General features: G+C 44.0%; 1 protein-coding gene across 1 annotated transcript in view; it reads left to right on the top strand.

Annotated features, from left to right (window-relative positions):
• Positions 1–12,685, top strand: part of SLC26A5 (solute carrier family 26 member 5) — a 136,552-nt gene that overhangs the window by 32,662 nt on the left and 91,205 nt on the right. The window contains exon 5 of the mRNA XM_082256604.1: positions 7,135–7,319. Within this exon, the coding sequence (XP_082112730.1) occupies positions 7,135–7,319 (185 nt within the window). The remainder of the gene's footprint in view (positions 1–7,134; positions 7,320–12,685) is intronic.

Here is a 12,685-nt window from a genome sequence, read left to right as displayed (position 1 = left end):
TCAGGTGTGCAATATGAGTGACAAGTGACATAATTCATTGACTTTTAGAGGTCATTGTGAGAGCTCATGCTTGGACTGTCTGCCTGCATGAGTTTCTGCCCAAGGACAGGACTAGTGGTCACAAGAAAAGGAAACCAACTGATAAAAGCTGGGCCCAGCTTCAGAGGAGGAAAATGGGTCAGAAAATGTTTGGTGAAGGTGACAATCCCACATTTTTCTAGAGAATATTTACTATAACAACCATGAGAAAAAAAATGTAAACAAAACATTTTCGGATGGATTGTCAGATATGTGCTTTTAACACTGAACATCATTGAATAATATTTTCAAATGCAACACTAAAACATGTTTGACTTTGCCTAGTGAGTGTGGGAAAAAGTGTTAATATAAATCTTGCTGTCCTATCAATGCATAACAAATCCGCAATTAGATTTTTTTTTTTTAATTCTGTATTTGGGGCATATGCCTTGATGAACCTCATATTGAGCCAAGAGTAATGCAGCTAAAGAAGGTACATCCCATGCCAGAAATTATGACAACATCCAGCACGAAACATTATGAAGTTACTTGCATAAACAATGCTTGTGTCATTAATCGCTTTTCATGTAGCTCAGTCAGTAGGACACCAATAGGTGTTACATATTCATCCTGAGAGCTCTCTGTCCTGTACCTTGAATTTAATAGATTTTAAGAAAATAAAGAGGAAGTAAGACCCATTTCAAAGTCACATTTTTCAAACCATGAGACCCACCCTTGTCACTGTATTGTGGTGATATGTGGCGTTCTTTCAGGCAATTGCAGCACTATACATTCTGCTAGAACCTTGAGATGCTACGGGACAGACTTTTTTATTACGATTCTAGCAACCTAATCTTATCAAGTGTAGTTAAGAGAATTAGAACTGTCATTCAAAGTGGAACTTCACTCTCCCAATCAACATAATTTTTTATCCATTAGTAAATGGATAAAAAAGTATGTTATATTTACTTGTTTTACAACTTTTTTTTTTTTTTTTTTTTGCATAACCATTGGGTTATACTGCTCCCTACAGGAGTAGGGAACTAGGCAAAAAATAATTCTGGTTACACCCATGGGCAGTCCCAGGGGATGGGTATACTCCCTCCCTCTGCTATAGATAGAATTTTTTTTTTTTTTTTTTCTTGGGTTTTTTTCCTGTGATATCTACAATCAACTGCCGGGCTGGGGCTGGATAATCTAGATCCAGTGGTCACCCCGGTCTGGCCAGCGCGTGCAGACCTCAGCTCCGTGCTAGGTCGGGTGCAATATGGCCCCACTGAAAGGGGGCTGGCCTGCGAGGTAAACTCCTCGCCTCGCAAGGTCGCATACGACTGGATCTCGGCCTGGGCCGCAGCGTTCCTCCTGACCAACAGCCCCCCCCCCCCCCATTTCGATGGAGAGGGGTTCTGTCTGGAGCGGTGCCTACCTGGTTCCTGGTATGAGGAGTAGCTGTTCCCCCCCCCCCCCTCTTCCCCTGGAATGTTTTGGATGGAAGTGGGCCCCTCCTTGGGACGGTCGGACCCCCAGGTTACTCTCCTTCCCGCAGGCACCTCCCTCTTGCCAAATCCTCATCCTGCCCCCCTCACTGGGGGCTATTTGGGTGGTCTGGCCACTTTCCTGGGATGGGGGGGGGGCAGGGCGCTAACTGGCAATGAGGCCTGGGTGTGCGCCGCTGGCGACCAGAGGATCGATTGTGCTTCTGCCAGCATCTCTCCTTTAAGGCCTAGTCAGCCTCCTGGGTCCCTTTAAGCCTTGTAATGCTGCCATTTTGTTGTAGCCTGTGTGCTTCTATACAAGACGGCCATATTTGTATAGTCTGGTGGCCATTTTCTTGTGGTTCACCATTGGAAATGGCGACGGCCATGACAGCGGAGCCCTGTGGGCATCAATTTTTGGCGGTGGGAGCCCCTCCTCATCCCCTGGTGCTGGCTCCTGGATCATTTTACTTCCTGATCGGCACTCGTGTAGTGCAGATTCCCCTGGTGGCTGCAGGTGCCAGTTTCTGTGGGTGGGGAGTATGGTGGGGTCCTCTCCCTCTCTGCTGAGGATTGCTTGGTGCTTTGTGCCTGGAGACCGGGTGCTGCTGCCAGCTCTGTGGGGGTTGCCCCTTAGCAGTGTTTTACACTTTTTGTGGGGTCCCCTGTTGACACATGGAGTCTTTGGAGCACGTTTCCCCACCTGATACCCTCTCTGAGGCTTCGAGGCCCTTTGGGTCCAAACCATCAATCCATGCACGGACGGTGGTCCTGGGGTCCCTTGTGTCCTGGGTGGAGGTGGCTTGTAGGCGAGCTATGGGCTAGCAAAAAGAGCCCCCCCTTGTCATCAGTACCTGAATCTGATTCGGCCACCACGGACGTGGGTCACCCTGCTGGGTCTGCAACCACGCTCCTGGAATCCTCTGATAGCGAAGATGATTCCTCCACGTCTGGAACCGTGCACGAAAAGGCGCTAGTGGATGATTGTATCTGTGCGTGAGACCCTAAAGATGCAGGACACAGCTGAAGCGGAGGCGCAGGTGCCCTTTTGGCACTCACAAGCAAAACAAAGCGGCAAAGGTGTTTCCTTTACCTGCCTATTTTGACAGAATTGTCACTGAAGAGTGGGGACGGCCAAAGCGTCCCCGTGGGGTTTCTAAGCGCTTTACTAGGCATTACCCCTTTGTGGAGTCCCTTCTTAAGTAGTGGACTTTGCCACTGGTGGTGGACCCTCCGGTTTCCAGATTAAACAAGGCAACCATGATTCTGGTTGAGAAGTCCCCAGCATTTAAGGATCCAGCTGACCTGAAGGTGGATGATGTGGCCCGCATTATGTACACTCTGGCTGGTTCGGCAATGAGGCTGGTATTCACCATTGCCCTAGTGTCGCAAACTCTGACAGAGTGGGCTAAGCTCCTACTCCGTGACCTGGAGGGGGAAGTGTTTCCCCCCCCCCCCCCTGCCTTTGCCGAGCTGGCGCACCAGCTGGTCCTGGGGCTGCAGTTCGTCTCTGATGCCTCTTTGGACGCGGCTCCCCTGTTGGCTCGCCTCTCTGTTTTGACAGTGATCCTTCAGTGTGTTTTTTAGCTCAAGTGCTGGTCTGTGGATCAGACTTGAAAAAAGGACTTGACTGAGCTTCCTTTTTCAAGGAGATCGCCTGTTTGGAGCTACTCTGGATGACCTCCTTAACGGTCTCATGGGGGGGGGGGGGGGGATTGCTTTTCATCCACAGGCTGCTAAGGGCGAGGAACCTCATTGTAGATGTGGGCCTTCCTTCTCAGCTCATGGGTGGGGGTGTTCACTTGTTTCTGGGCCCGTGGACTTCCTGGGTGCAAGACAGGTGGGCCACGAAGTCAATCGGCGGGCTACAAGATTGTTTTGCTCTTGTCCCCCAGCAAGTCTTTTTCCATTCCAACTTGTGCCTGTCCCCAAACCGCTCACAGGGTCTGTTTTGGGGCGGTACAAGACCTGTTCCGTCGAGGGGTGATTTGTCCCGGAGTTTTTACTCAAACCTGTTCAGTTCCCAGGAAGGAAGGCAAAGTGTGTCCAATCCTGGACCTCAAGGCGCTAAACTGCTTTGGGCATGTACAGAAGTTCAAAATGGAGTCCATTCAAACGGTGGTGGCATCCCTGCGTCAGGGGAATTTCCTCGCCTCTATCGATCTTAAGGATCACTACCTTCACATTCCCAATATGTGCCATTCACCAGCGTTTTTTCTGCTTTGCTGTGGGAGAGGAGCATTATCAGTTTATGGAGTTACCCTTTAGTCCCGCATCTGCTTCTCGGGTCTTTTACAGAAGTGTTAGCCCCGGAGCTAGCTTTGCTACGCTTAGGGGGGATCGTGGCACTGGGCTACTTGGACGATCTCCTTCTGCGAGCGGCGTCTCCCCCTGTTCTGGTGGAGAACCTGGAGATCATAATACAAATTCTGTGGGAGTTCGGGCTGGATTCTGAATTTTCAGAAGTCTGCTCTGGTTCCGTCCACAAAGCTGGACTATCTGGGCTTGACTCTGGACTCAGCCTTAGCCAGAGTGCTCCTTCCTCTGGACAAACTCCAATTGCAGGCTGTATTTCGCCCCCTGCTGTCCAACAAATGGTCCCCCCCCCCCCTCCAGACTTGCATGCAGGTGCTGGGCCTCATGGTGTCTACCTTTTGAGGCGGTTTGGTCCAAATGGGACAAGACTCCGCAGTCTCTAGACAGTCAGATCCGGTCAGGGCATGAAGGAGCCCCTGATATGGTGGCTTCATTCTCTGGCGCTTCGGCTGGGAAATTCCTTCCTCCCCTTGTATTGGACAGTGGTCACCACGGATGCCAGCCTGTCCAGCTGGGGAGGCGTCCTCGGCAAGCATTCTGCTTCGAGGATATGGATGCTGGAAGAGTCCAGACTACCGATCAATGTCTTGGAACTCCGAGCGATCAGACTGTGTCTGGATTATTGGACAAATCGTCTTCAGGGTTGTCCAGTGCGTATTCAATCGGACAATGCCACAGCTGTGGCTTATGTCAATCACCAAGGGGGCACAAAAGTGTCCTGGTGGCTCTAGAGGTAGCCAAAATTCTAAGGTGTGCAGAACGGTTCGTTCCAGCCCTCTCAGCCGTACACATTCCCAGGGTGGAAAATTGGCAGGCAGAATACCTCAGTCTGTAGGCGTTGGACCATAGGGAGTGGTCCCTTCATCCAGAGGTGTTTCATCAGCTGTGTCTCCGGAGGGGCACCCCCTGAGGTGGATCTGTTGGTGTTTCGCCTTAACAGAAAGGTGCAGAGGTTTGTGGCTCGGTCAAGGGATCCTTTGGCGGATGTTACAGACCCACTGGTGGCCCCATGGGGTCAGTATCGTCTGATTTATGCCTTCCCTCCTCTCAAGCTTCTGCGAAGACTTCTATGCAGGTGCGAGGCAGAAGGGATTCCAGTCATCTTAGTTGCTCCAGACTGGCCTCACCGGGCTTGGCACACCGATCTGGTGCGGCTGGTTGCCGACTTTCCTTGGCAGCTTCCTCTCAGGGAGCATCTGCTGTCCCAAGGACCGATCTTCCATCCTGCTTTACAGTCGCTGGCTTTGACAGCTTGCCTGTTGAATGCCAGGTGCTGAAGGATAAGGGTTAATCTGAGTCGGTGATTCCTACACTGTTGAAAGCTAGAAAGATCTACCATTGTACGTGGAAGACATGCATTGCATGGTGTGAGTCTCCTTGGGGTACTTCCTCACTCTTCTTGGTGGCTCGGATCTTGAACTTCCTTCAACGGGGGGTTGAACAGAAGTTGGCCTTGAGCACCATCAAGGGCCAGGTGTCGGCTTTGGCGGTCTTCTTCCAGCGACCTTTAGCCACACACTCCTGGATTCTTCAGGATGTCTCACATTTTGGTTCTTCCAGTGCGGGCCCCGATGCTGCCTTGGGATCTCAATTTGGTGCTTTCAGCAGTACAGAAGCCTCCCTTTGAAAATATTCAGGAGATTCCCCTGCTTATGCTGTCCCAGATGGTGGCCTTTTTAGTGGCTATCACCTCTGCACACAGGGTGTCGGAATAGGCAGTGTTATCTTGTCCACCTTACCTGGTGATTCGAAGGGATAAGGTGGGTCTTTGCGCCCTGTCCATCATTCCTTCCAAAGGTTGTCTCCGATTTGCATTTGATTGCGGACCTTGTGTTGCCTTCCCTTTTGTCCCAGGCCTAAACATCCAAAGGAAATTGCCTTGGATGTGGTGCGGGCAATTAGGGTGTACCTAGCAGCTGCTTAGTCTCAGGAAGTCAGACTCTCACTTTGTGCTCACAGATGGACCTCCAAAGGGTTGTCCTGTGCTACCCTTTCCAGATTGCTCAGACAGGTGGTTCAGGCTTATTCCATCAGGGGTCAGGTTCCTCATATCCCTGTCAAGACTCACTCTACTAGGGCGCTTAGTGCCTCCTGGGCTTTTCATCATCAGGCATCGGAGATTCAGATTTGCAAGGCAGTCACCTGGTCGTGGGTGCGCACTTTTACAAAGTTTTATAAAGTGGATGTGTTGGCATCTGCTTCCTTTTGGCCGCAAGGTTTTGCAGGCTGCTGTTTTAAGAGGACCTGATCCTCTTTGAGGGTGTATTTGTTTTTTTCAGGTGGGCTCCAGTTGTGTGGTTGAGCTCCTGTTGCCTCGTTGGCTAATGTTTTAGCCTTGGGAATTTTATTTATTTATTTTTTTTGGTTCCCACCCCTCCATGTTTAACACTGCCTTGGGATGTCCCAAAGGTTATGAATATCAGGAGGTGTGTCCATAAATGAACGAAAGATGGATTTTTGACTTGGCGTAAAATCCATATCTCCGATGTTCATTGACGGACACAGCACCCACCCCTCTGTAGAGTTATAAATTTCCTGACACTACTTGTAAAAAAACTGAGTGGCTGTAGCAGATGGAGGGAGTATACCCCCTGGGACTGCCCATGGGTATAGCCAGAATTATTCAAGAGAAATTTTTACAGTAAAAAAAATACTTTATCTATCTCTGGTTTCTTGCTTGGGCAGATGGAGTTTTCAGGAGGGTAGGAAGGGAATTTGTCAGCTAAGCAAACTCTCCCGCATGTATGCCTGAGCTAAGGGCAGATGGATTTCAGAAAGTAGATGTTATATGGATAATTTGCCCTTACTTAAGATGGACATGGCCAGAAATGCTAGAGAGTTTTTCAAAGTGATTTCTAAACCAAAAAAAAAGCATGTAGACATGGATGGATGAGAGAGTTTGCTTTAAATATTAAAAATGAATTGAATTAAATAGCTTTTCTGGTTTTGTGGTGCTCAGATATAGTGAAGATCTGCTTTAAATAATCTAGACAATACAACAAACTAATTAAAAAAAAAGATTGAGCAACATGCACGTTATAGACTGTAACTTAAAAGCAGAACCACGTTTTTTGGCCTGTTAATAAATTCATACAGATTCCAGTGTCCAACTTTAACAGGGACAGTTTTTGGAGAAGGGACAGATTAGGGTTAAGAGATGTACACTCTCCTAATCAAAGGAGGGACAGTGTTTGGCTTTATTAACTAGCAGGATGCTGGAAGGCAGAGGAATGGAACAGTTATATTTTATGACTCCCACTACTTTTGATTCTAATAATCTTTATTATGGCATCCGTACATCATTGTATCATAATTTGTCTTGCAGGTACCTTTGCAGTGATCAGCCTAATGATTGGTGGGGTTGCAGTAAGAATTGCCCCAGATGAGATGTTTCATATAGTGGAAACCAATATCACAAACAGCACAGATGACCTAGAGAAAATTGAAGCAAGGGATGCAATGAGAGTGAAAGTAGCTGTTGCAATTACTTTACTTTGTGGCCTAATTCAGGTACCCAATTTATTTTAGTGTATAGCCCTTGCTAGTGATAATTGTAAATAATCTGAATGTAGAAAACTCATTACATACGATACATGCCAGTTTAGTGGAGGGTCATAATATAGTCTTGTAGTACCACACGTCTTTCTGTCCCCTCCCCCCCCCCCCTTTCTTCTTCTTCTTCTCCTTCTTTCTTCTTTCTTCTTTCTTCTTTTTTTTTCTTCTTTTTTTTTTTTTTTTTTTCTTTTTTCTTTTTCTTGCACTACAGCTGGTTTGTTTAGTTGTGGGAAGACAGATGAGCCTTGGTTTATAAATATGTGTTAACTCCCTACCTCCTCTAATTCATATTTGTAAAACTCAATTTTAGATTATGGTAACCAATTAGAAGTGTCCGCATACTGGATCAACACACATTTTATTAAATAAAAAGAAAAAATCAGCACAACCAAATAAACCACCAAGTGATCAATCAAATACCCATATATAAAGTGCAAAAATGTATATAATAAATACATTTTTAAATAAATGTAAATAATAAGCGGCCGCTATCACGAAGTATGTTTTCACTGCATACAAAAAATCGCATATAATATCAGAAAAGCGCTGCACTACTTCAGACAATAGTATCAAGAAATGAATTAATGTAATAATATAAATACCATAACTATGATAAAGGTCCTATAGAATACATATAAAAAGTCCCAATAAAGTGGGAGAAAACCAGTGTAAAAAAAATGCAAGTCCGAAGACGGAAATAAATTAATGTGATAATATAAAATTCACAATTGTAGTGAAAAAAATCCCAAATAACTCCATAGTTGTAAAGTCCCAATAAAGTGCAGAAAAACTTGTGCAAAAAAATGCTAATCCAATACAGATGAAAAAGTGCCAGTGCCTCAACCATTAATCCTGTGTCCGTGCACACCTTCACCATTAGTGGATGGCTACTCACCTCAACTTCTGACCCTTGTGTTACCAATGCGTCAGAACACACAGTTCCCTCCTCTGGATAAATACAAATTCTCCAATTGCTGACAGATTCTCAATCCAGTTTAGGCATATCCAAAGGTATTCCCAAGCAAATGCAAAAAAGAAGGGGACATGATCTAATGCTCTCTGTGTGGCACTTTTCTCATCAGCAGTATATAGCAGCCTTGCGACTTGTATCAGTTCCATGTTTTATACCTCCAGTACTGAATAAAGACAGGGCAATTTATATGGACTGTGACAAGTTTGATATGGCATTCATCATAATACAAGTCATAGGGCATCAGGTTCTTCTGCTTTGTTTATATTTTCTATTATCTCTCTACCACATGTACTGTAATGTATTAGCCTCTTGCAAGATCATTTTTCACTAATTCTTTCTCTGCTCTAACTCTAGAAGCCACTGCTTTAAAAAAAAAAAATAGATATAGATATAGATATAGATATAGATATATATATATATATATATATATATATATATATATAGAGATATAGAGATATAGAGATATAGAGATATAGAGATATAGAGATATAGAGATATAGAGATATAGAGATATAGAGATATAGAGATATAGAGATATAGAGATATAGAGATAGATATATATATATTATATATATTTTTATATCAAACACCATCTATACAATGCTCCATTGTTTTCACATGTGCAGGCTATGGGAAAATATACATACATATTACTTTTATTTTTTAATTCAATGTTGTGCTTTAATAAAAAAAAAACACACACAAATACCAGGCCATCATATTTTAAGCAAAAACTTTAACTGACCATTGCGACACAAATAAAATGGATGTCCTTTTTTTTTTTTTTTGCGCTATAAACAAACAAACAAAAAAAAAAAACGACAATTTAGAAGAAAAAAACAATACTTTTTTGCTTTCTGCTAAAAAAGAAAAAAAAATTAAAAATCTAATTTCTTTATCAGTTTAGGCCAATTTGTATTCTGCTACATTTTTTGGGTGAAAAAAAAAAAATCTGAAAAACCGTATATTGACTGGTTTGTGCAAAACGTTCTAGCGTTTACAAACTATGGGATAGATGTATGTTGTGTGTTTTTTTTTTTTTTTTTTTTTTTTTCTTTCTTTCTTTTTATTAGTAATGGTGTTGATCAGCAATTATTTATTTATTTTTTTTGGGGGGGGGGGGACAAATCTGACATAAGTGACACTTTTTGGGGACCAGTGACAGCAATACTAGAAATATGCACTGTTACTGTATAAATGAAACTGCCAGGGAAGGGGTTAAGTGTGCGCCTAGGGAGTGCTTTCTAACTCTGTGGGGAGTGGACTGACTGCAGGAAGAGAGACATCTGTGTTCCTGATCAGTAGGAACACGAGATCTCTCTCTTCCTGACAGAACGGCGGTCTGCCTCGTTTTCATAGGCAGACCGCCTTTCTGTCATTCTCCTGAATAATCGCAGGTGGCTAGCGGCCGTTGGACCCACTGATTAGCTCCCGCTGTGTCCAACCAGAGGCCATCTACAAAATCTTGTACAGGTACGTGATTTTGCGCTTAAGGGCCACCCTGCCGTAGTAAATGTACATCTGGCGGTCTTTAACCACTTAAGGACCGCCCGCCGCAGATTTACTGCGGCAATCAGCCCCTCCTGCGCGAACCAACGTAACTGTACGTCGGCCGCGCGCTAGCGGCGGTGCGCTCCCGCCCCCACTCGGCAGCGGTGTCTCCGATCCACGGGGCAGGCAGCTCCGATTGCCAGCTAACACACGCTATCACTCCCCGCTGAAAGAAAACGATCAGCTGTTGTAAACACAGCTGACCGTTGTTCTCTCTGGAATGATGAGTGCCTGTGATCCCTCTATGTAGGATCACAGGTCTCTATGATCATTTCAAAAGCCCAACCCCCATACAGTTAAAATCACTCCCCTAGGCTTACATTTAACCCCTTGATCACCCACAGTGTTAACCCCTTCCCTGCCAGTGTCATTATTACAGTAACAGTGCATATTTTTAGCACAGATTACTGTTAGTAATGTGACTGGTCCCCCCAAAAGTGTCAAAAATGTCAGGGGTCTGATCTGTCTGCCGCAATGTTGCAGTCCCGCTAAAAATCGCAGATCGCTGCCATTACTAGTAAAAAAAAAATAAAACCAAATAAAAATGACCTAAATCTTTCCCGTAGTTAGTAGACGTGACAACTTTTGCGCAAACCAATCAAAATATGCTTATTGCGTTTTTTTTTTTTTCCCCCAAAAATCTGTAGCAGAAAACAAATTGGCCTAAAATATTTTTTTTTATGTGAATGTTCTAAAGCAGAATGTGAAAAATATTATTATTATTTTTTTTTTTTCTCAGCATTTGTCACTCTTTTTTTGTTTATGGCGCAAAAAATAAAAAGGTGATTAAATACCACCAAAAGAAAGCTCTATTTGTGGGTAAAAAAAGGACATCAATTTTAGGTACAGTGTCGCTCGACCACGCAATTGTCTGTTAAAATAACGCAGTGTCGAATCGCAAAAAATGCCCTGGTCATTAAGGGGGCAAATCCTTCCAGTCCAGAAGTGCTTAAGTGGATAAAATATCTATCTATCATAAAATACAAAAAGTAAAAAACAGTGTGACTATCCTAGTGCCTAAACTAATATCTCTATATCCATAAATAAATGCACAATTACATTTTATCCATGTCTTCTTATAAGTGCAAAAACTACCTTACTCTGGCTACTTTTAGGTTCTCCCTGAAAACTCCTCTCTTCAGGAAAGCCTATGCTACCTCCATATAACCACTGTTACTTCCGGTTAGGGAGTCTTCAAACAAGACCTTTTAAGATGAGATAGTGGGTCCAAATTGATAAAAGAAAAAAGGTGCATTTCTTCACTGCAGTGGGATGATACAGTTTTACAGAAGCTCAGTTTGAAGTGAACTGGTCAAAAGCAGAAGTATATAGTCTCGCTAACAAGCATTAGGCTAACTAATTTATAGTAATGAATATGCATAAGGCATAGGTGTGTTCTAGTTTGTAATCTAGGTGTGACCGTATAATCAATCCAATCAGTGTCCATATCTTCTGAATAGCAAGCTAATAGTTAAATGGGCGTTAACATCATGTGACTGACACAAAAAGGGAACTAGCAGCAGTCCGCCATGACAGTTAGTTCAAACTGGTTCTGACCACAAATGTCTATTTGATCAAACAGGAAGGTAGGTGGTTGGTTTTCATCAGGTGGTGAGTGTCATCACAGGCTCAAACTTTGTTTCCTACAGTTAACAGAAAAGTGTACATCCGCTTTTAAAATAAAATAAGTGAAAAAGTAACAAGGTGTGTGTGTGTGTGTGTGTGTGTGTGTGTGTGTGTGTGTGTGTATATATTAGAGAACACAATTATCAGACCCCCATATATTTACTCAAACTATAAAGTTATAATTCTTCCAACAGCTCATCCCTCAGTTATGTTTTTGTACCATTTACCCCACCTTATTAGATTGTAAGCTTTTAGGTGCAGGGCCCTCTTAACCCTCTTGTATTTTATCGGAACTGTACTGTCTCCCTTTATATTGTAAAGCGCTGTGTAAAACTGTTGGCTGAATAATAATTATTATAATAATCATAATACCCTACGTTCATTATCACCGCTTCATCGGAGGCTGATAAAGCGACCCAAATAAAATGTCAGTTGAGGTCTGAGGCAAAAGGCAAGTGCCAGTCCAATAGAGGTGGATTGTCACTAGCATACCACATGTGGGTGGGCACAACACTGAATGAAAAAAGAACCCTTTTTGAGAGAGAGCGATGGGACATATATTCACATTAAAGAGGTTGTAAACCTCAGAATTAAAAAAACAAAAAAAAAAAAAACGAACACCTGAAAGACAAACATATAATGATCTAGTATGCAGATACGCATCCATCCATTGAGATATATGGATATGTCAGTTTATGCACTAAAAATAATTATTTGTTTAAAGCTAAAGTGTAGTTTAACATGGTTTCTCTATTGTCCATCGACAGACGCAACCTCATCTTCATGAGCTGAGTGGGTTATGCTGCCACCTGCAGGAGTAGTCTAGGCAGTACTTTAGTACAAAGCTTTTAACATATACACGCCAACAGGGCTGTCCCTCCAGGCATAACCCCCCACTGCCACAGCCCAGCACATCAGTTTGTTTCTGCCTAGAGAAGGAGTAGGACCTAGGTTTCCTGCTGGGACTCCGGTCTCAGTTTATTTCTTTTGAGAATATTTTCCTTTTTCTTTACTCGCTAGCTAGTGTTCAGGGAAGTATTTTCCTGGTGAGCTACAAGCAACGATGCCGGCTGGGGCTTTGCACTGGATAATCTAGATCCTGCGGTGGCTGTGTATCTGGAGTGCTCTGGGGAGGGAGGGGGGGGGGGGGGTGACATGGTACCTTGGGCAT

Source organism: Pelophylax lessonae (genome assembly GCF_965119305.1).
Source record: "Pelophylax lessonae genome assembly, chromosome: 4".
NCBI lineage: Eukaryota > Metazoa > Chordata > Amphibia > Anura > Ranidae > Pelophylax > Pelophylax lessonae.
Note: the sequence above shows the minus strand (reverse complement) of the source record. Positions and strands in the feature narration are given on the sequence as shown.